At 29.2% G+C, this 25,619-nt stretch overlaps 2 protein-coding genes across 2 annotated transcripts; one reads left to right on the top strand and one right to left on the bottom strand.

Annotated features, from left to right (window-relative positions):
- The first annotated feature begins 1,981 nt into the window (after positions 1-1,981).
- Positions 1,982-9,904, top strand: LOC148310664 (uncharacterized). The gene is made up of 9 exons (XM_088258112.1): positions 1,982-2,147; positions 3,582-3,672; positions 4,978-5,043; positions 5,146-5,277; positions 5,355-5,499; positions 5,586-5,711; positions 6,295-6,526; positions 9,335-9,511; positions 9,898-9,904. The coding sequence occupies exons 1-9, from the start codon at positions 2,053-2,055 to the stop codon at positions 9,902-9,904; spliced, it is 1,071 nt and encodes a 356-aa protein (XP_088114238.1). The 5' UTR covers positions 1,982-2,052.
- A 1,760-nt stretch (positions 9,905-11,664) lies between these two features.
- On the bottom strand, positions 11,665-19,265 carry LOC148310663 (O-acyltransferase like protein-like). Its single transcript, XM_088258056.1, has 10 exons — positions 19,164-19,265; positions 18,218-18,491; positions 17,725-17,885; positions 17,471-17,639; positions 16,564-16,757; positions 16,353-16,482; positions 15,017-15,206; positions 13,678-13,820; positions 12,147-12,243; positions 11,665-11,859 (listed from the first exon to the last, which is right to left on the bottom strand). Exons 2-10 carry the CDS (start codon positions 18,485-18,487, stop codon positions 11,765-11,767), a joined length of 1,449 nt encoding a protein of 482 aa, XP_088114182.1. The 5' UTR covers positions 18,488-18,491; positions 19,164-19,265; the 3' UTR covers positions 11,665-11,764.
- Between the last annotated feature and the right edge of the window lie 6,354 nt (positions 19,266-25,619).

The raw sequence follows: 25,619 nt of genomic DNA, 5'->3' as shown, positions 1-25,619 counted from the left end.
ATGAATGGCTAAAAAATGTATTTGATTCTTCTAGGTTAAAGGTGAACTTAAGAAAGGAATCATGAGAAAATATTGTATGGAATGTGTAAAAAAATAAGATCATATTGATTTACTATGTGATAATGTCTATAAATTATGCAATTACCTTCATTCCTGTTTCGCATATCGCTTACTCCTTTCAACAACGTCATAAATAAAAATAAAAAATTTCAGGTGATCGTTTTTAAAGTTTGAGAATATAAAACAATGTATTACATATATTAAAAATAAATATCAAGCCACTTTTTACTGTTCAACACATCTTTTTAGGTAAAACCTGAAGATTTTTTCTCCATTTGAAAAATATTTAGTATATTAAAAAAAAATTAAACAATACCCTTTCTCCAAAATGCAAAACAACACTTTCTGCCCTGTAGCGGGTAAAAATTAAGTTGAAAATATGCCGCTTTTGCTGGGAAATAGTACATTTTCTAGGCATTCCGAAAACTTGCACAACTGATAATATACGATTTTTGAAATATGACGTTGTTGAAAGGAGTGAGCGATATGTACAAATGTAGAATCCAAGAATTTTTTCTATATACAATATTTGCTACATTTTCTATAACTAAGTCGTAATTATATTTGACCATGCTTACGTTTTTTGTTAATAAAATGTACATACATATACAAATAAGTTCATATGAAGGTAGGGCAAATAGTCTTGGGATCCAGTATTTTAGATCTAGGATTGAAATCTATTTGATGGGATGCAGATGATGTAAGTGAAGGATCTAAAGGTGAAGATATTATTGCTTTAGAAGAAAGTAAATGTAGGAGGAATACTAGGTTTAAAAAAAGAAGAAAATATTTGCTAGGGCATTCGGGGTTGCTTACCTGATCTCATAAAAGCTTGTGTACGATGAAGTACTTACATTTATATAATTATTTTTGAATTCCCAGGTTTGTTTTTAAAATATCTTAAAATTGTTTCACGATATAAAAAGGGGACCGTAGAAAATAGAGAACTTTTGATCGTGATTGTATTATTGTTTACTCGTATGGACGCATTTTTACAGTAACTAGCTAAGCTTTTATTTTTATGCCAATTTTTAATTGGACTATTATGAAAGTAAATGTAAGTTCACTATTAATAATAGATTATTATTTATTCCTCAAGAAAAATATTTCATGTTATTTTTATGTAATATAACTGAAATATTTTTTTCACTTTTGAAAATGTCAAATGACGTAATTTTTGTTCACATTTTGTGCCATAATCATTTACATAAGACAACAAATGACTTTAAATAATATGAATATTTAAATTTTATGGCTTTTTTCTAATAAAATGTTCGAAATATGCAAGTTTGTTTTATTACTGGAATAATTAAGAAGATTAAAAACTTGCAACACTTAAAAGTGTTCCACAGGTAGGAACTATTTTTGCTATTTTTTAACTATTTTTACTTTTTTTAGGTACCAGTTACTATTTTTATTATTAACCCTTCACTGGACGCTCATCAAAATGTCCCCATGGTTGATTAAATGGTAATTAACTTCAATATTTATAAATTCTTAAAATATATTTATCTATTTCAAATAAAGCAAATACGTAAAACGTTGATATCTTCTTAATTTTTCTTAATTATCTTACATAAAAAAATCTTTGTCCTCCGTGATGTAATGGTTACCGTGCTGGAGGTGCCGGGTTCGATTGCCAGGGAGGTGAAAATAAATATTAGTGATTTTACACTCTTTTACACTCTATCTGTTAAGGATCATGATAACACTGCGTTAATACGATGCAGTGACCTATGCACCATTGGGTGCGGCTAAGGTTAGAAGAAGATTTTTTATAAATAAATCAGAATTCTTAGATGTTCACAACCATGCTTACTCAGTTTTTGGGACATTCTCATTTTAAAGTATAATGCGCGTACCATTTTCAAAAGAATTAATTATTTTATCTGAGTGAAAATTGTTGGGCTTGTCTTTTGTTATTGTTTGACATTTGAGAAAAAAATTCGAGTTGGCGGTTGTAAATTTGTTTTTTGTAAAATTACATAAATTATGGATGATGATGAGGAAGATGATGAGCGGATCAACCAATTCGAAGATGGACATTGGATATGGGATAACGATGATACAATTCTGAAGTTTATAAGGTGACTACATATTTACGAATTTACGATTCTATCTTTTTTCCACAACTGCACAAAAACACAATTTCAACATAACCAGTTTTTTTTTTATTAATTATTAATATACATTTAGGTACACAAGTTAAAATCCATTGAAATACGATACTGCGTTTTGTTAAATGTGCAATTAACTAAAAACGATTGATTATTTTTTTTTAAATCATATTTTAATTTCATTTGCATTTTACAACATAATATAAATACAAATACAAAAAATATATATAAAAATACAAAATAAGATCCCACAAAAGCATGACCTGTGTGTGGGTTTACAATATAATTCAGGTCATAGTAAAGGGCACTGGCAAGAAGATAATAGATATTTTAAGAAGTAAAACTAGAATAAAAGTGTCAATATAAAATACAAAATACTTGACTTATAGAAAACAAAAAATAAATAAAAAATAAAAAACTAAAACATTAAATTATAAAATTTTAAAAAAAGATGAAAAAGTAAAATGTTAGCAAGCATGTATGTACTACATGAGTGATACGTATAAAAGAAAAAGGAGCTTACAAAGTGCGTGTTTTCTCGTTTTACCAATGGTCTGTTGTTAATCGTGGTTTGATTTTCTGGATAGCATTATAAGCTGACCTGCATTACGAGCTGCATAAAATTGAACATCATGTTTTAAGGTGTTTCTCAACATCTAAAAATAATATATGATAGGATAGTTCGGATCTTGTTTACAAATAAAGGGTCTCTGTTTAATAAAAGCTTCCACAATTATACAAAAATAGCTCTTGTGGTCACATATAAAAAAAACTTTAATTTTCAGGAGATCGTTTTTAATGTTCAAGAATATAATAAAATGTATTAAAAATAAATATCAGCCACTTTTTGAACTTTTTACTATGCAACAGATCTTTTTGGGTTAAACCTGAATGTTTTTTCTCCATTTGAAAAATATTTAGTATGTTTAAAAAAATAATTAAACAATACCCTTTGTTCAAAATGCAAATCAACACTTTCTGCCCTGTAGCGGGTAAATATTAATTGTAATAGAAGTTAAAAATATGACGCTTTTGCTGGGATATAGTACACTTTCTGGGCATTCCGAAAACATACACAACTTAAAAAAGGACGATTTTTGATATATGATGTCGAAAGGAGTGAGCGATATCCAAAAAATTGAATAGTGTGGTTGTCAATCATGGGTTGAATAGTGAATGTTGCACGTGTGTAAAGTGATCATTTCACTAGCCTATGCAAGGTCGTAAACCCTGTAATCACGACAAGACACACAAGGTGGCTTGGTGGGTCTTTGCAAAAAAAAGTTCTAAATATGTATAAATTGTGATTTAAATAAATGTATACAAATAAAAAAAATCACCCAGTCTTCCATAATAATCTTCATCTGAGATGTCAAAATAATGTAATAATAAATCTTTTGACAGTCACAAGGTTTTCGTGGATGAAGAGGATGAGCCGATTGCTCCTGTTTCAGACGATATTTGCTTCAGGCTGGACGTGGACTTACTTGAACAGGTAAAACAAGCTTCCTTCTTGACATTTCAACTTCCCTCTCCTAATTATTAGCAACCAACGAAGAAAAAGTCATATCAAAAATTATTTTATAGAGACTTTCTTTAGAAGTTAAACTGTTTAGCTTCTAGAAGCAATCAATTTTATATATTGAAGTTATTTATATTATCTGTTTGCATTTGTTGACGATTTACTTATTTCAGGATTTGAAAATGGTTAGTTGGAAATTCATTCATGATCTATGAAATAAGTTATGGGTTTATGATAGCTGAGGTATGATTCAAATAATTTAGACAGCAAAGTTTATAAATAACGAGAGAATACTTAATATATCGGTGGAAGCGTCTGATCTGTTTGTAGACTGACCATTGTCAGTGTTCAATTTTAACTTGAAATTTTCACGCAAAAATCTTATAAATGGTTGAAATTCATCTGAGTATAAGTTGATGTTGAAATCGCTATTCATAACCATTGGAATTTTGTCCAGTTCTCTTCCTATCCATTCTGCTCCTTCAATAGTGTAGGCCAACAAGACTTTATGAATGATATAACTGACTCTTACATTTTTTGATATTGTATATATGGCCACCATATCTGAGCCTTTTATATTTGATATTTCGCTACACGAATATCACCAATTCCCGTACTGAGTAAGCCAAGTGCATTGGCTTGAAGTAGATTTATATTCATTTTAGGAATCACGATAGTTGCCCTATCATTGACGTATCTGTAGAAAGATACTGACATATTCATCTAATGTACATAATATGAAAACGTATGTATACTGGTTCCCTATGCTACGTATTCTCGCCTCAAAAAGTTTCACTTCAAAACGTTCGTTTTTAACGTAAAACATTTCTACACGCCTTTTTCAGATAACGCTTACTCCTTTCAACAACGTCATATATCAAAAATCGTAAATTTTCAGTTGTGCATGTTTCGTAATGTCTAGAAAATGTACTATATCCCAGCAAAAGAGGCAAATTTTTAACTTAATATTTACCCGCTACAGGGCAGAAAGTGTTGTTTTTGCATTTTGAAGAAAAGGTATTGTTTAATTATTTTTTTAAATATACTAAATATTTTTCAAGTGGATAAAAAACATTCAGGTTTCCCCTAAAAAGATCTGTCGCACAGTAAAAAGTTTAATAAGCGGCTTAATATTTATTTTTAATACATTTTATTATATTTTGAAACTTTAAAAACGATCTCTTGAAAATCAAGTTATTTGATATATGACGTTGTTGAAAGGAGTGAGCGATATATGTAAAAGCAAATTGACCTTAATTATTTTATTTTATTTCAAAGGTAACGTTTAAAAAAAAGTTTTACCGAAAAGTTCGAGAAGGGAGACCTGACGTCATCACAATACAGGTAACAAATGAATTTTATATTATTCTTATTATTACACAAACTTAAAATTCATTACATTTATCGTTTATTAAAAATTGATTGATCATTTTCAATGTTTTTTAGGACATTAAAGATGTCGTTCTGTTCATCGCGCCCAAAGGAAATCTAAACTTCAAACTAATTAACACACTTCACACATGCGCGTACGAGAGATTCGCGAGAAGTCTCATCGCTTACACTCAATTTTATTTACAGGTAAGTAAAAATAAACAAATATCTGAATAGGAAATAATTCAATTAAATTTTAAAGTATAATTTTGGTTTCTTATTAGACAATGGTCGTGATGAAACGTCGAATGGCGGATGGGGCAAAGAAAATAAGACTACCCCAAAGTGACGTCATAGAAAAAGAATTAGAGTATAATTTAGCCGACTTCAGAAGTATCGTTGGGAGAGATTTTTTATACCTACATCTTGGTAACCCTGTATTTTTTCTAACCTAAAAGAAACTTTTCTCTCTAAAATATTTTAATTAAAAATACATATTTATTTTTATATTTTAGATGACAGTAAACCTAAGCCAAGATTAAACATGATCGGAGTTGAGATGCGTTATACTGAAATGCTTATAAGAGTAAGCATACAGATTGTCTGGATAGCTCTACTGCGTCCTCGGTTTGACATAATTGGTAATTTAAGATTTATTTTTATTTTTGATATCTTAACAAGGATGAAGAAGAATATAAAAGTCTGGGAATTTACAGGGCTTACAACGTGTCATAGGCTAGTTTAAAAGAACACTTTATACACGTGTAGTATTCACCATTCATTCATCATTATTGACAACCACACTACTTAAATTTCTGTCAAATTTTACTTATACTCGCTTCAATTAAAAACATTTTGCGCATACTATTTCCGTTGCACTATTTCGGTAGTGTAAAGGTGTATCTGTCAAATTTTTCGTTTTCTAAGTTTGTTCCACAAAATGTCTAAAATAGTGTATTCCATAATCTGGCAAAAGAATAAAGCTGTAGTTGCGAAACTTATTTAGTTTTCTTAAGATATGTACATATAAAAATACATAAAAGAAATGAGTTATTTAATTTCACAAGTTTTTTTTACTCTCCTGTAAAATTTGGTCCGAGACAGATATACCCCCTTGCCTTTACACTACCGATTTATTGTTGAATTTATGTAGTACTTATTTTTTTTACTGATGCCTTCCTGAATTATTGTACATACCTACTTATATTTTGAGTTTTTTTTCAGAGACCGAATTGAATAGACTTCTTCGATCCCAATCGTACAACCTATCATTACATAAGGCAAGAAGTGAGCATGTTGCCTTATCCCTATATGAAAAGGCAGTGTTTTATAGAGAACATAAGGGTACTGACGTAAATAGGGACAAATTCAATGAAATGTCTCCTGCTGCTAAGGATTTACTTATCTGGCCGCAGGATTATAGGCACGTGGGGATAGGAGTGGTTGGATATGAAAGGTAATGAAACAATATATATATATATATATATATATATATATATATATATATATATATATATATATATATATATATATATATATATATATATATATATATATATATATATATATATATATATATATATATATATATATATATATATATATAAATATATATATGTATATATATATATATATATATATATGTATATATATATATATATATATATATATATATATATATATATATATATACATGTATATATATATATATATATATATATATATATATATATATATATATATATATATATATATATATATATATATATAAATGTAGACCTTAAAGACATCTCGAGTAACCAAATAATTACATAAAGAAAATGCTTTTAATAAAGAAAAATATATATATTAAATTTAGAAAAAAATCACATCACTAATAATTATATGTACTACATGGCACAAAAAAACACGCTTAGAGTGTCAGAAATAAAGACTCTAAGAAGCATATCAGGCAAGAGTCTTCGAGATACAATAAGAAACGCCAGGATCAGGGAAATATGCGAGATCGAAGATGTCGTTAGGTGGGGAAGGCAACGGCGAAGACAATGGTATGCGCATGTGAGGAGAATGGATTCATCCAGACTCCCACACTTCGCACGGTACGGCCAACCCCATGGTAGACGACTCCCGGGCGCACCACCAAAGAGATAGGTCGATAACTGAAAATTGACATCGCAGGAGACTAATCCCTTTTAAAAACAGACCACAAGGCCTACACCAAGGAGAAGAAGAAGAAGCATGATATGTAGGGAGATATATTTTTTTTATATCGTCGGTGAAATTAAAGGAGTGCTTTTTTTCCTTTCAAGGTGTTGGATACAAGGAATATAAATTAGAAATTGCGATCTAACGAACTAACATTTTCATCAAAATGTAATACAAATGAGTATATGATCATACGTTTTTTCCAAGAATTAATCATATTTTATAGATTTATTCGAACACGTACTTGTAAATACACTGTAGTGGTAACCGCAGAATTGATTATTTTTATTAGTAGAACAATCTTACCACACTTGGAATAAAATAATTCCACAATACTTTTTATTATTTGTTTTTATGATTAACCTATGTATTTACAGGCATTTTCATTTGAGTAGAGTGGAAAGTACAAATACTGGCCATCTAAAAATTAAAATACCTTTTTTATTGTTTTTTAAACGTTAAATATATTTTACATATTCACAAAAAATTACATTCAATCATATGCAGTCGCAATCTTAATTTGATACTGTCATTAAAATTATAATTATTAGCAATGAAAAAATATTTTTTTTGTAAATGTTTTGGATACTAGGAGAAATGTTACAATCGATAATATCTTCAATAAAAACCGTACATCTAGAAAATAAAATCGTTAATATTGACACGGAAAAAGGCAGCAATAACTGTCCGGAGGCCAGTAATTCTACGGTTTACCCTAATTGTAAAATTATTTATTTTCCAAGCGGCTACTATTATATGCACTGGTTCACATGATTCACAACAAACCTAAAATATTAGAAAACTTTGTAAGTGCTATAACATTATCAGAGACAGAACATAAACGTATTGCCGTGTTTGTCAAACATTTCTTTAAAATATTATGTATTAATTTCAAATACTTGGTCATTTTTTTAATAGGTACTAACTCCATTTAACTCTGTTTTAAGCAATAAATTACGAAGTAGTATTATTTGACACATTCATGTAAAGATAACAGAATATGGTTATTTTTTCATGCAACGCCACTGTATGTTAATAACTCGCTTAAATGTTTTTCACTTTAAAAAATTACATAATATTGTTTTGTCAGTGTACATACAAGTAGTTACTTTTAAAACAATTACTGGAATGACTAACTAATTCGAATGAAAGTAGAATATTAATAAGAACCTTAAGTGAAGTATGCATATGTGTTCAAGAAACCGTGGTTTTAGGTACATGAAGTATTTTTACACTTATACTGTATGTGAATATGTATATACACACACCAAGCAAGGAATAGTTAAGATTTTCCACATCACGTAATATGGTTGGCAGTGAACTAGTCCAACATAGTTTTTATATAAGATCAAATTATCATTTTGTCCACCGCTGTTGTAGTGTAATGGTTAACGCGTTTAGCTACCGTACTCAAAGGCCCTAGTTCGATTCCCAAGGGGAGGGGGCTTAAGTAAATATTAGTGATTTTTCCTTTTAATATTTATTTAATATTATCCTGGACTGATAACTGAAGCGCAGGATTGATACCTTGCATTCGTGTAAATAATGATCAAGAGAAAACTGCGTCAGTATTATGTTGTTCCCTAAGCACCATTGGGTGCAGATAGAAGTTGTTATTTACGATCACAGATTCAAATAAAAAATGTTTTAACTGTATAAATTACAGATTTTATTAAATAAAAGAACAACTATCTACTTGTATAGTTTTTTTCCAAGTTTGTTTTATTTCACCAGTGAATGGGTTTCGCCGTTACCGACAACACCAGTCTGATAATCACAGACGGTCACTTATCAAATGAAAAAAAGTGGAAAAAACTCTGAAATTGTTTTATTATGTTAATTTCAATACAAAACATAAATACAGATTTTTCGTTTATGAAAGCGTTACTAATACTGCCTCTTATTTTGATTTCAAATATTCACATTTTTTACGCTACGCTGTTAAAACTGTCAAGAGTCAAAATAGGGTTTTATTTCAAACAAATCAAGATTGTTTTATTACTAACAATAAAAAATTGCATCCTCTTTCGATAAATGAGTTCTTTGTAACTTCTTCTAGGGATAAGTCCACTAATCGTATAGAATATTTGGACGATGTGTTTTGCTACCGGGAAGAGGATTTATTCCCGAATGACATTCGTGTGGGAATATTGGGAGATCCGAGGAGCAAGTTCGACATGATGCTGAGAGAAATATCAGCAGCCAAACCCAGCGGAGGAAGTAAAAATCAATCCAGGTATTTTTTCCCTTCTTTTGCACCCTGCTCATAAATACAAGGTCGTGCTACGGGTAAGGGATTCTTACACATTAATTATGTTTGCAAATTTGCATTATGTATGAGAAAAAAATGAGGGTAGAGCAGCGTTCAGTCGTTCCACTCCACCATACTTTAGCTCTACAAATACTTTAGTAATAGTTGTTCTACAATTCCCGGCTCCGACGTTTATCTTCCTTCAGTGTAGTTCTTAAGCTCCACAACTATATTTTTCAAGTACATAGTCTATATATGACTTGGTGACGACTCCGCTTCTTAGCATCTCCTGTGGGTTCAAGGAGTCAAAGTTGTGAGCATCACACTCCAGTTGGAGAATCTATATGTTTCCCTCAAACATTCCAATCTAGGTATTAGGATGATATATCAAAAAATTATATTTATATGATATATCAAACATAAACGACATATACGATTCATCATCATTTATTCTATCAGACATTGGATTATTTACCCTACTGGTGACATATCAATATTCTGAGACACCTATAATATCGATAAGTCAACCGTAAAGTGATTTATCCAGTGTCTGATAGAATAAATAATTATTTTTGATATTCAACTGGTATCGAAATGAAGAAAAATAAGGAATGACATTCCAGGCTCTCCCTCCAAAAAATATGCGTGAACTAATTCTGAATGAATCTCACCTAAAGTTCACATCTAATGGCACCATAATCAGATGTATTCCTCAAAATTCATGAACTTAGAACTAGCATGTGAAAAGAGTATACCAATATTGCATATATGCAAGTTAAAAATTAAATTATGCATGTTCAATACCGGGTAGAGTGGTGAACGTTATACAAGTGTTTAAAGTGATCACTCATGCTGGCCAAATGCCAGGTCGTAAGCACGGGGATGCTCAGACCTCCATCTTCGTCTGTATAAAAAAACAATAGATGTTTCATTTCAAATTGAAACAGCTATAAGACAGATACGTTTTGAATTGCCTTTTATACAAATGTATTTAATATGTACGTAGTACACGACAAATGATGATGTCATGAAGTATTTCAGATTTGACTCACTTAAATGGAAATCAATCGATTCGTGATTTTTTTCAATTTAATTAATATAAATTATGTTAAACCGTATTAATTTGACTTTTTAGCGTCACTTTGAAGAGTGCAAGATCGTCAGTTTCCAAAAAATCTAAATATTCTGTAAACATGTGCGGCCGTTTTGACGTACCAGCGATATGTGATTCGTGAGTAATATTATCAAACATACGTTAGAGATTGTTACAATTCGTCTTAAATCATCAAAAATGTGCTCTAAATCATTTTTTAATATATTATTGTACCAAATCATTTCAGATATATCCTCCCTGAGAACTTCCCCAATATCCCACCACAGCATCAACTCAGACCAGTTAACAAAAGACAAAGAATGAGATGGTTGAAATATATCAAACCTAAATCCAGAAAGAAATAATAAAGAAAATAATGTAATCTTTACACATTTTTATTTATTTTGAATATTTAAAGCACTGTTTGTGTATCATTGTAATATATTATTTGGAAAAATAAAATAACATTGTTTTTTGATCCACTCACTTTTATTATTAAAACCAACTAGTTTCGGCAACAGGTTGTTGCTGAAACTAGTTGGTTTTAACAATAAAAGTGAGTGGATCAAAAAACAATGTAATTTTACTCTCCAAATAATATAATCTTTACTTCATTATATTATTTTCTGTTCTTCTTTACATTTTTTGAGATTCTATTAGTGTTAACCATCAAGTAAGTGATTATGTAGCATTATTTGGAAAGATTTTTGAATTTTCAATATTTACATAATATATTTTTTCTGAATAACGTATTTTAGAAAAAGATGTTAAATTACTATAAAAACGCAGGTAATAATCATCTAATTATGATTTTCTTTCACAGAAAAAAAAGTTTTTACCATATACCTAAAATACTAAAGAATAACCGTTCATCTTATTAGTGCTTTTGTAACAAATATATGTAGAATATAAAACAAATGTATCGATTTTTGTGTTTTTTTGCTTGTATTTTGTGCTATACCTGGATTATTTACTACTTCATTGTATTTTGGGTTGTTTTACAAACAAATTTCACAATTTGCTCAATTGGGCATGAAAAGTTTAAAAATAAAAATATTGTTTTTTTTAATAAAGTTTATATGTAGGTATATTAATTTGTAGGAACTGCTTATAATAAGTTTTACTTAAAATTGTAAATTTTGTTATTATTTTATAATCGGTTTTTTTCTTTCGTGTTGTTGACATTCAATGTTTGTATTTTCTGACATAATTTTCCTTGAATCCTGAAATACCCGATTTCCTAAAAAAATACAATTTTACAATACAATGTTTCACATTTCACAAAAAAAAATCGGAAGTACCACAAATTATTTAATTTTGTAATGTAATTAGAAACGAAACATTTATCAATATTATGACAGATTTTTTCCCATAGAAAATTACCGTTTATTTTAATATCACTGAAAATCTTCATTTTCCTTGCAGGTTTAATTTTCATGTTTGTAGAATGTATAAAAGAGAACTAATATGGCTTTCAATTTTATTTTAATAGATTTATGAAAATTAAAAAAATGTATTTATATTTACCCATAATTGTTTTTCCTAAATTGATAAAAGGCATTTCCACGCACAAGGATAATATTGTTGATATTAAAAGAATAAAAATTACTTCGGGTAAGTTGAACTGAAAAAATAAATAAAACATTACAAAAAATTATTTTCCACTCGTATGATCGTTTCCACTCCTAACGAAATCAGGATTTGAAAAAAATAAAATAAAGACTGATAAATATGAAAAATGCAATGTTATCATTGTTTTCTCATAAAACTTAAAAGTTTTATAGATATTTGAAAGCAGAAAAATAAAAATATATCAAATCTATGAAATTACTTATATATCGCTGTCTAAAGTGAAAATCTGCTTACTTTTAATTAAAAAAATACAAGGTTTAGGTAGTTAGCAATCTTGAATTTAAACCATCGATGTATCGAGTCAAACCATACCATACGTTTTGGTACCCCGATAATATTGAGTGTTTACTGATTTATTTAAAAAACCTCTTTTTTGAGTCTTCAGTAGCTGGCTTCTACCGATTTGCAAAAATAATACTAAGATAAGGAAGGATCGTATGTATACACACGAATTTGACGTTCGGGATCGCTATATGGATTTACCAATACTTTTTATTATTTTTAATTCACAACATTTTGAGTGTGTCCAAATACTTGTTCACAAATCTGGATTATCTCCAATTATAAAAAGTTATTCTTTATATTATTTTTCATATTCTTTTCATCTCACAAATAGATGTCTCCAGTGAAGTTCTAGTGATTCAAGAACAATCTTTCGAAATTGGTATATATATATATATATATATATATATATATATATATATATATATATATATATATATATATATATATATATATATATATATATATATTTATATATATATAAATATAAATATAGAACTTTTAAGAATTTATATATTTATATATATATATATGTATATATATATATATTTATTTATATATATATATATATATATATATATATATATATATATATATATATATATATATATATATATATATATATATATATATATATATATATATATATATATATATATATATATATATATATATATATATATATATATATATATATATATATATATATATATATATATATATATATATATATATATATATATATATATATATATATATATATATATATATATATATATATATATATATATATATATATATATATATATATATATATATATATATATATATATATATTATATAAATATATATTTATATATATATATTTATATATATATATATATATATATATATATATATATATATATATATATATATATATATATATATATATATATATATATATATAAATATAAATATAGAACTTTTAAGAATTTGAGTAGTGTGGTTGTCAATAATGGGTAGAATTGGTGAATGTTACACGTGTGTAAAGTGATCACTTAAACCAGCCTATGACGGTCGTCAGCCCCGTAAATGCTCAGACTTCCATATTCTTCTTCATCTTTGATGAGATGTCAAAAAGTAATATTTTTAATTAATTTACCATCATATGTGTTTTGAAAAATCCTGAATATCTTTGTATCCCCACGTTATAGAAAAATACGGGAAACTGAGTCAAATACACGCCATACGATATCTTAGAGAAAATTCTAAACCCACGCCATGATAGGAAGTCACCAAACCAACCTGAAATACCACAAAAATATTTTTTTTAATTAAAAAATCTAACTAGCTAACTATCACACCGCTTCCACCCAGGAATAAGCATAGAGAATAGAACGCTACATCAATCTGTCTTTGTAAATAATCTTTGTATCTTCAACATTCATGCATCTCCTCATATATACCCGCCGATTATTGCGACTACTGACCTAACCACTTTCAGGTGTTTGAAAAACTTGATCATGCCAAGTTTACCTCAGTCTTTCCCTGCTTCTATTTTCAACTACATCCACCTAATAAATCTGTCGTACTGTTCTTTCTTCACTAATTCAACTTACATGCCAAACCATCTTAACACACCTTTCTTAAATTTATCAATAATGCTTATCTCAGCCTTACTGAGCTAAATGGCAAATTCTCTTAGAGAAAATTCTAAACCCACGCCACGATAAGAAGTCACCAAACCAACCTGAAATACCAAAAAAATGTATTTATTTCAAATATATAATTTAAAAAAAAAAACAACCATCACACCGCTCCACACAGGGATAAGCAAAGAGAATAGAACTCTCTTTGTGTCTTCAACATCAATGCATCTCCTCATACATACCTGCGGATTATTCCAACTACTGACCTAACCACTTTCAGGTTTTTTAATACTTAATCATGCCAAGTTTTCCTCAGTCTTCTTCTGCTCCTATTTCCAACCACATCCACCTGACATATTAGTCGTACTGTTCTTTCTTCACTAATTCGACATCCATGCCAAATCATCTCAACACACCTTTCTTAAATTGATCAATAATGCTTCTCTGCCTTACTGAGCTAAATGGCAAATTCTCTTATAAATGTGTTTTATTGTTCTTTCTTCACTCATTCGATTTACATGTCCAAGTACATCTCAACATATTTTGCTTAATTGTATCGATAATGGTTTCCTTACATCAGCATTCGAACATCTATCATACACCGTTTTGTCGCACATTCGTCTGAGAGATCGCGTTTCGACGGCATTCTGTCATCACCATTCAAACATCTGCCATACACCGTTGTGTCTCACATTCGTCTGAGAGATCGCATTTCGACTGCATTCTGTCTACTTTCATACTTTTTTTCAACTCCACACTTCACTCCCGTATAAATATACATACATACATACCGATATATAATTTAAAATAAAGCAAAGTAAATTGAATTAATAATCATGTTTTGCATCTCACCAGCATACCCGTTGCTAGTAGCCCATATTCCCCATGAAACAAACAGCCCCCATGATATCGGCGATAGTGCCGCGTATATTCCTGCCCCGATACTGCTGTACTGGTAACTCCTTACGCACATGTGCCACGGACCTATCATAGCAAGTAGTCCTAAGGACAAGCCCATGACCCAACCGAAACCAGTCTGGAACTGCAAAGGTAATAAATACATTTGTAATTGCAATTCGATCTTTTTTTTATTTTAAGAATATATATTTCTAATAAATAATTGTTTTTTTTATGTATAATTGAATAATCAGTAACACAAGCGAGTTAAATATCATAATTTTTTTTATACAAAAAAAACTGTTTAACTTATAATATTGTTTTGCATGTGTACAAAAGGAAATCGCTTGCTTATGATCTAAGATTATATATTTTATTGATAAATTTAAGTCATTCAGTGGTAATATCTATATATTATTTATTTTTTATCATTTATTGGTTTGGCATTAACTTTGTGAGATAATATGACAATTTAAATGTGAAAAGTAAAACACTTATGCGGGACTACTTTGTGTTTATTAATGTAAACACGGCTAGTTTCGAGAAATACTGATGTTCTCATAAACATATAAAAATTCAAACAGTTCGTTTTTTCATATGTTTGTGAGAACATCTGTAGTTCTCAAAACCAGTCGTGTTTATGTTTTTAATAAACTCAAAAAATTGGTCTGAAAAGTGTTTGATTTTTTATATAATATTTTTTTAATTTCAAATCTGCTATTTGATAAACATGCTGAGTGCATCGCTCACTCCTTTCAAGAACGTCATAAATTAAAAAAAATGATTTTTCAGGAGAACGTTTTTAAGGTATAAAAATATAATACAGTGTATAACAAAAAATATGAAGCCACTTACTGAACTTTTTACTGTGCAACAGGTCATTTTAGGTAAAACCTGAAGTTTTTTCTCCATTTGAATAACATTGAGCATATTTTTAAAAATAATTAAACAATACCTTTTCTTAAAAATGCAAAAACAACACTTTCTGCCCTGTAGCGGATAAATATCAAGTTAAAAATATGCCTCTTTTGCTGGGATATAGTACATTTTCTGGGCATTCCGAAAACATGCACTACCGAAAATTTACGATTTTTGATTTACGACATTCTTGAAAGGAGTGAGCGATATGTGTCGCAATAAATTTTAATAAATAGTGGTTTTTGTAATAAAAATAAAAATTAAAATAAAGGAATATTTCTTGCAAAATTATTAAAGTGTTATTTTTTTTTATAAAAGAATAACTCGCGAAACTTTTATTCTACGTGTTTTCACAACAGTTTATTTTACCAACCTTTGTAAGACAAATAGGTCTCCTTTTTTGAGTCATGAAGTAAGCTAAGACAACCCCCATCAAATATATAGTCAGACGATGAGTTGGTAGAATATAAGATAAATTCGCCGAATCGAATAGTTTAGTAACTCTAAAACAAACACAAAAGTAGATTAAAAATATTAGGAAAAACTTATTAAATTTAAATTCAATTATTTAAAATAATTCTTACGATAAGCCAAAGTAAACGACCATTGAGATGTTTTTAGTGACTACGACCCAGTATCGCAATAGAGTGGAAAATGTTCCTAACACAAACAAGCCAATAACTCCCATCCTCCCCATTTTCCATAGTAAAGTAACTGCAATAGGGGTGAAAAGGAACAACTGCATATCAATTCCAAGTTGATGAGTGTGAGTCAAACACTGAAATAAATATTAATCAAATGACTATTTAATTAAATTTAATTAATAGCTGTCAAAAATGTAAAACTCAATAAATAATTTTAAGGGCTGATTTCAACAATAAACAAACTGATTTTCTAACTCCAGGCTGTATATAATATAATATAATATGATATGTATGTAATTCTGCATCTAATTTTGTAGGAAACATATTTACTTATAAATTATTAATATAAAATAATATCAGCATTTATCATTTCAGAGTTGTCATGTTTTCATGATAATCCCGATACATCATAAATTTAAATAACTTCTTCTTCAAATCCTTATCCTGGCCCGATGGTGCATAGGGCACTGCATCAAATAAACGCAGCGTTATCTTAATCGTTAACACATGAAGGAAATGTGATCAGCCCTCCACTTCAGGTTATATTGAATAAATATTAGGATGAAAAATCCCTTATGGTTATTTAACCCCCCCCCCTTGGGAATCGAACCCGGGACCTCCAGTAAGGTAGCCGACCGTGCTGACCATTACACTGCGGAGGCGGGTTGTGTGTTTATATGTAATAAGCTTAAAAGTAAATGTTATAAACACTTCGTATGGCACATTAAAAAAAACTTCATTTAAATATTAAGTACGATAGGTATTATTTACATTATAATTTTATAAAAATCAGCGGAAAATTATGTCTTCAACCATATAACTTTGTAATGCTTATCAATCACCTTACCATAGTTTCAAATCCCATGTAGTTATGAATGAACAAAAAGTTTCTCCACATATTATTTTTGCATATTCTAGAATGTTCTGTAATGACCATATCCCACAATGGTCCATTCCCTAAATCGGGAAGGATAAAGGTGCAAAATAAAATGATGAACAGGAGCGAAGGAATAATTCTGAAAAAATACACCATAAAGTTAATGTATTTTCGTTTAAATAAAAGCATTATTATTTTTTGATGTACAGTGTGAAAATTAGTACCTAAAAATCCTATGGAAAACTTTTTTGGGAAATTCCGTATTTCCGTTTCTTTCGAGGTCTTGGAGTAAGGTTCTGGCAGTCAAAAATCCACTTATTAGAAGAAATGAGTCTGTGTATATAATAGCAGTTCGACCAATCACTGCCCATGGCATACTGAAAATCTGTATAAATAAATATATTTTTTTAATATTTGAAATTTCATCGTTCACTTTGTGTAGTGGCACTTTAATGAATAACTCGTTGCTAAACTAATTCGAGGCTGCCAGTTTCGGAATAATCTATCCATCATCAGGTCATTAAAATGAAATAGTTATGGTCCGACATTTATGGTATACAAAAATAAAAAATGAAATGTATTTATTATTACCGTAAAATAGTTTTATTACCATACCACAAAGTTAACAATGATTTTAATGCACGAAATATTTTTTTTTTGAATTTATTGCATCTGATCTCAATATTGTATATGTAATATCACCTCTTATAATCTCACCTCTGCCATTGAAGTTCTATTGATGTACGGTTTGTAAAAAAGTGCCATAGATTTATGACTAAGAATCAACCCTAATGCATTTAAAGCTCTCACTCCATCGATTCCCCTTACACCTTCCTTTAGTGACGTATCCAGAAGTCTACGAGTATTTTGCTTCAAAGAAAAACCGTTGATAATTTTATAAAACGTTCCCGATTTTTTTATGGCCTCGTCGTCATCAGGGGTTAATAGAGTCGCCACTATTATGAGTGTAGTTAGTAATCCAAACATAATCCTGGGGAAAATAAATCAGCATATTTACTTAATAAGTATTATATATTTTAATTTGATTGTATGAATGTTTTAAAATAACTAAGTAATGAGAATTAATCTTTTTTTATTTCAAAAACACGCTCTTCGAATATAATTCCCTGAACATTTTGGAGGCTTTTGACTGATAAGAAACTAATAAAGTTATAACAACAACAAAAAATACAAAATATTTTATAAATAAATGTACATATTTTAAAAGCTAAGGAACTTTATCAAATGCCTTCGAAACCTTTAAAAAAGATTCTTAGTTTCAAGATGCATTAAAATATGTTTATTTATGTGTAAAGTTTTTAGTATATTTTTCCCGTTGTTGTTTATAACTTTATAGTTGCTAATCAGACAAAAGGTTCACATAATAACAAAGAATGGCAGAGAAAATACGTAGGTTTATAATTTATATATAAAATTAAATTATTTTTAAAATATATAAAATGATTCTTGTTTCACCATGTAGTCCCTTACTAAATAAATAAAAACTAAGACAAAAAAAAAACCTACACAATTACTTCAAACCTGAAGTAATTGTGTAGGTTTTTAAAAAACTATGAAACTGTTTTCTTTAAGATGGTTAGTAAAGTAAGTATGAAAACTACAAAAAATTCCATAATATTAATTATTATAAATATTTTCTTACAACGTGACACGTTTTCCAAAGCTATATGGTTTGTCCTCGTCGTGAGTAACACTTAATTTTTCATCCACCAAGATTTTCGGTCGTAATATTTGAAGGTTTTGCTCTAATGTATTTTGAAGATCTTTAGCTGAGCAAGACGATGGAAGGCATATTCCCCAGTATATACTGGAAATCCTTGGCACACGATGACCTGGCTGAAATAGGTATAATTTACAAGAATATAATCATTGAAAATATTGGAAAATAGGATATTTAATTAGATATTATCCGACACATATTAAATGAGCATATTTGACCTAAATCACATTTATTTGGGTTGCCACGTATAATTTAAATATCATTAATGAATTATTGTATATGTAGGTATCGTTTGGTCATATTTTTGTTCAGTTTCTGAGAGAAAAAGGTGGATTACGTAATCTACTTCACTTTGTATGTGAAGATACATCATATGCGTTTATTCATTGGATTGTAAATTGGATGGATGACAGTTATTTATTTTTGTAGATTATGAATTAGTAAATGACTAAATGAGTGATCTTTTTCATTTAATATTTAACGGTTTTCAGGAAGAGGTCATTGACATTTTTTCAATCGGTAGTTCCGTGTATATTATAATATCATATAATATAACTTTGTTGAGATTATTCAAATTCATATTTTTTTTTGTTTTCTTTGTCTAAATTTACTCTTACATTTAATATATGTTTTATTGTTCCCTACATATTTTCCATTATATTTCTGAATTTGTTTCTCTTTATCAAAACAACTTTATGAGCTTTAAAATTTTGAAAGTGTTATTTTATGTATGTCTTGCTGAGCTAAGCTACGTGGAAATGCTGCAACTATATGTTTTGTTTTATATAAAAATGTTGATGTTACGGGCACCATACAGCGCCCTTATAGTATTTTACAAAAATGGTGCTGTTATATATAAATTATGTAAATTTCTTATTATTATTATTATCATGTAAATAAAATTTAAGCATTTTGTAATATTTTTTTACACCTACGTCCGTCATGTTACTCTTTATCCACCGATGTGAATGTACAAGAGTGTCCACTTCCTCGGAAAACCCCAGAGTTTTCATGGACATTTCCAGCGAAACCAGAAAGTATTTCCCTTGAATGGGATGCCGGATGCTCAAGCATTCGTCAAAGTCTCCAAACTGGTTCACGTTCCCACTCAACAGGCCGGATGGAATCTTAGCGGTAGAATCAATCACTAAAAAATTATACATCTCGGTAAAAAAAGATTACTTTTTCACGAAAATTGTGGAAATTACACAGTTCACTTTAACACAAAATAATATAAAACAAGTTAATAAAAAATATCAAGGCTTGTAGCATGATTGCACTGCAAATTGTTATAAGAGTGATGAAAAAAAAACGGAAAATGTATGTGGATATGTTGACAAAATATTAAATTAAAAATATTCTAAACCATAACATCCCTCTTCCTTTAATACCTACATTTTGTATATCAAACTCCTACGTCACAATCCAAAAATAAAATAGAAGAGTTTTATGCACATTTATACGCTTAGGCATTATTATAAATAGGTGTTAAATTGTGGTAGAGAGAATTAAAACCCAGAAACCCTGACTCATAGAGCGCGACACTAAACACGGGAGCACGATCTGTGTTTCATTATATCCGTTCCAACTCATAAAAATGCACTTAATTACATTGTTTCTTAAACTTGAAACTCGAGCAACACAATGTATCGAAAAAAATATGTTTCGATCAACTAACTAAGAAATCATCACGCCGCACAGTGCGTTATATTGGCAATCTAGCGGAACTTTATTTATTTTTGATGGCTTATATTTTGAAAAAAATATTTTATTCCAATAGCAAACAAACCATTTTACAAAACTGTTTAATTATTTTTAATTAAACAGTTTAATTAAAAAATTAAATTAAACGGCGCGCCGGTTTCGCGTGGTAGGCAGAATGAATGGTACGCCAATCTACTCTGTATTTGCAAACATTCTTCGGCTCTTCCACATTCATGCGTCTCCTCATACACACCAGTCAATTATTCAGAATTGAATATTTGAAATACTATATTCAATAATTCATACCAAGTTTTATTAAATTGTTTGTACATAAGTGGGAGGGCTCTATTTTTATGGTTAGTTTAATACTTGGTTAGTAATTACGCACTATTTCGAGTTACACAGTGAAAAATTCGTCAATAAGCCGAGTATATTTAGCGAGTATAAAGCCGTACCAGTATTAGATAAGCTCCAATTCAATACGAACTAATTACGAACACGTTTGGCACTTGTTACATTATAAATTGATCCGTTTCTGGCTCAATGAACACACCTCTTAATAATTTGTCATATTGACCCTACTTTCACAACAATCGATTAGTGTAACTTCCAAACGACACATGTTTTGTTTTTACAATCATCAATTATAAATACCCGTTTAAAATTTCGTTTATAAATCGATGTGAATCATTGCGATAATTGAATGATATAACTAAATGTAAAAATATTAATATGTTTATTCTGACTTGATTGAGAGGTGGGTGTCATATTATATGGGAGCCATATTATGTTTAAAACAGCATAGTATTATAAAATAAAATTGAAATAATAAAACAACAAAATAACAATTATAGAAATATTGTTAATAACATGATGTGACAATGAGCATGTGAATGAATGTCCGCGTATTTTTTTTAATACATATTTTAATTGTTTTCTTTTAGATATGTATTGGAAAAATATATTTTACATATTTTTTAAACTTTATATATTATTCAGTATATATACAATATATTTTTTCAGAAGAAAAACTAATATTTTTAATACAAAAAAGATGTTTTAAACAATAAAATAGATTACGTTAAATGTTACCTGGATTCAAAGAAAATTTATTAAGCATAAAGCTAGTACTTTAAACATATTAATGACATGAATTTATAGCTTACTTTTCAATGCCCATAAATCTTTATTTTTGAGAGACAATTTTAAAAACTCCACATCCTGTATGCATTGTAATCCTGCCTTCTTTTGTGGCAAGAAAATGGAATAATAATTCATCCATATATTAAAAATGTCATCAATTTTATTATCTGTCGGATAATCAATGAGTTCAGAATCAATACAAGATGTCCCTCCATTGTTATTTTGAGAATTATTCCCTATATTTTCTATTTCTGGTTTCAAACACACACATTCCTCACAAATATCACTTAAATTTCTTTGAGCATAAGGAAAATTTTGGGCACTGGAAAAATATTCTGTTACAAAAGCGCTTCCCAAGCGATTATAATAATTAATAATAAAGTTTTGTCTTATTTCACTGGAGTGTAATGTAAAACTTTGGCTTAAAAGAACGATAATTTTAATCAAAAACTTATCCATATTGTGAAGAAATTGAGTACTAACTAAAAACCATATTGGTTTTTCATTCCTTTTAAATGTTCGGAAAATGCAGTGTCCTTCAGTTATTACAAGTTTTATTGTATTGATTTTTCCCTACCATTCACGACATACTTCTTGCTTATAACAATAGTTGACACGCTATATTTCTGGATTAATGAACTCATTAGCATATTTATAATAAAAGTCTACAATATTATGGCGTATGATGTTCCGCAAAATTTCAATGTGCATTCCCTTCTGTTTTTCGCTGAAAACGAGTAAAGGCATTAAACTAACATCAAAATAATTCATATATTAAACATACCATGTTAGGATGTATGAGATGTATGCAGCATCGTTTTTTGCAGAGTCCTACCTTGTCGAGAGAGAGACGTGACATTGAAAGCACTTTAGCTGAATACCAATATGACCACAATACTCATATTAACAAATAATTTTGTACAAAAGCACCAAAAAAATTAGTAACTATATAAACTAAGCAATGACTAAGCATTCATTTGTAATATTTTCTCATTTTTTATATAATATTTTCTTATTTGTTTATTTTAAATATGTTTCTAACCTTATGTTTTTCTCATTTATTTCTTAAAAATATGCTTCTTATGCCTATTTATTATGCCTGTATATTGTTTTTATATTTTGCCATGTATTAGTTTTAGTGATTTAAAAAAAATCTTTTTTGTAACTTTATTATTTGTGTTCCAGTCTTGCTAACCTTAATCCCATGTCCTTAAATGAGAAATATAAATTACTCATCGGGAATATTATATTTATGACTTATGTATGTAATATTTGTTGAATAAATAAATAAATAAATAGAATTCATGACTAAACAAATCCATGAATTTTGGCTTTAATTCTCATTTGAATTATTAAACTCTCTTCTAGTTTTGTAAATTTGTTCCTTAAATCAACTTGTAATATTCCAGTTATACTGTACTTTAAGGTTTAAAAATAAATCGTGATTTAAAAACGCTATTCAAATTTATAAACACACAGACACACATTTCACTTGGGGCACGTGCTAATTTACAAGAAACAGCTTGCATTTTTATATTGTAGGTAATACAATCATCCTTTCTTATGTACAATGTGACCAGGCATATAGAAGCCTCATTTGTATGAATTCAAATAGAGGTGTTTTATAGTATCGGTCATCTGTCATCATATTTTTTTCCATAAAATGACCTACCTCAATGTGAGTAAAATTTACCAAAATAGAACATGGACGGTAACTAGTATAATGGATCGAAATTTAACTATTAAATTAAATTAATTATAAATTAAACTATTTGGGTTACTTAATAAACCTAAATACACTTTTTCTTTCATGGATTCCTTTGTTTAATAATTTCGCTCATTTGCAAATACGGTTAATTGTCGTAAAAACGATATGATATGGTTAGTTTTATAGATAAATAAGTTGACCCACCAAGCAAAAATTATTGCCAAACTAAACTTACAAACAAAGAAACAAAATTTTTTATATTGCAACGAGTTAATTAATTGATTTAATTAAAATTGTGAATGGAAGCTGCTTGGAATTTCAAAAAGACATATCGAATTCAAAATATTGAAATAAATATTTTTCATTATTGAAAATAATATCCGATTGTAGTTAGTATTTCTAGATACATCAAAAAATGTCGTCGGAACCGAAAGGCCCCGTGTATGTAGGCAGAAATATGGCAAGCACTCGCACATCAGCTGTCGGGAATGGGTTGCGGGCGAGGAGCGGCGGACGGCGGGCGGCGCACAGTGGGGTATATTGGCGATCTGGGCGGCCAATATTATTTTTCGTTCTAAATCGATTCCAAATATGCCTTTTGACTAATTCATTGTATTATATGGAGATATTTTTTACTTATCAGTAAAAAAAAAAAATTTTTTTTTTTTAATAAATGCAAATCGTAGTAAATAATTTAAAAAATATTAGTCCGAGAAAGATGGCCATGGTTCCTCGTCCGGACACAGTTCTTCTTCCGCTTTTAATATAAGCGATTTCTTCATTTGTTATTTTTTTTGTTTCCTTTATAAATCGTATTCTTATTGGACGACAATAACGTGGTGAAGAAGGAATTGGGTTTTGCCAAATAACCTTATTATTCAAGGAACAAATAAGTTGTAGGGGCACAAACGAACTCTGAAATATGTTTGCATCGGAGTCTGCATCATTTAAAAACGTTTGTTTATATTGAGCTTGTTGTGCTCCATCACAATCCCACTTGCATATTTAAACTAATGTTTCTCTTTCTTTTTTATTTAAATTTTGTAAACATTCTTCTAAATGTGTCAATAGTCGCGTGGTAGTGTGATCCATTAAACTCTATAGGTTTACTTCGGCACAAGTTTCAGTTACTCTGTGAGCTTTCTTAGCAGGGTAACACTCGAGTTTTGCTTTATGTAAGATACTGTAACACGGGTATAGTTTTTTATGAGAACTCCTTACTATGTCATATTGCCTTCTCGAAAGATCGGCTTCAACAAAAATAGATAAAGCCTGTGATGGAGTCAATTGCGTTATCCGGGTATTTTTTTGCTGGCAACGAGAATACGCTTTCTTATATTTGGTAGCACGCTTAGGTGTACAGATAATTTCTTTCAACACCAAAGAAGCGTCTCTCATCCCGCTTTCTCCTAACTTTGACCGAGTAGCATGGGTGAGCACATCTAATTCAATATGTTTGCGCAAATCTTCAGTTTTCCTTCTTTTGCTTCTCTGACTTGATTCACCAAACGACTTTAATGGTCGTCCTGATCGATTCATTACCCAAGGAATTGTAAAAGTTCCGTCAAGCCAATTTTCATTTTTTATCAAGAAAGTTTCCTCCTTTTTGAGTGCATTAATCTATCTTCGTTTCATTTCAGACTTGAAATGCGAAAAATAGTTTTTAATTTTCATTGCACACTCGTCAGAAAAATTATCTAATTGTAAAAGGTACTTTTGCAAGCATTCTAATTTTTCATTAATTTTATTAGCATTTTGTTGCTGCATGATAATAATAACTGTTTTCTAGTCATTATTCTAATATCTACTGGTCCTAAAATAAA

This window comes from Brachycentrus maculatus, unplaced genomic scaffold (assembly GCF_059751285.1).
Source record: "Brachycentrus maculatus isolate JH-2025_06_01 unplaced genomic scaffold, ASM5975128v1 h1tg000090l, whole genome shotgun sequence".
In the NCBI taxonomy this organism is placed as follows: Eukaryota; Metazoa; Arthropoda; class Insecta; order Trichoptera; family Brachycentridae; genus Brachycentrus; species Brachycentrus maculatus.
Note: the sequence above shows the minus strand (reverse complement) of the source record. Positions and strands in the feature narration are given on the sequence as shown.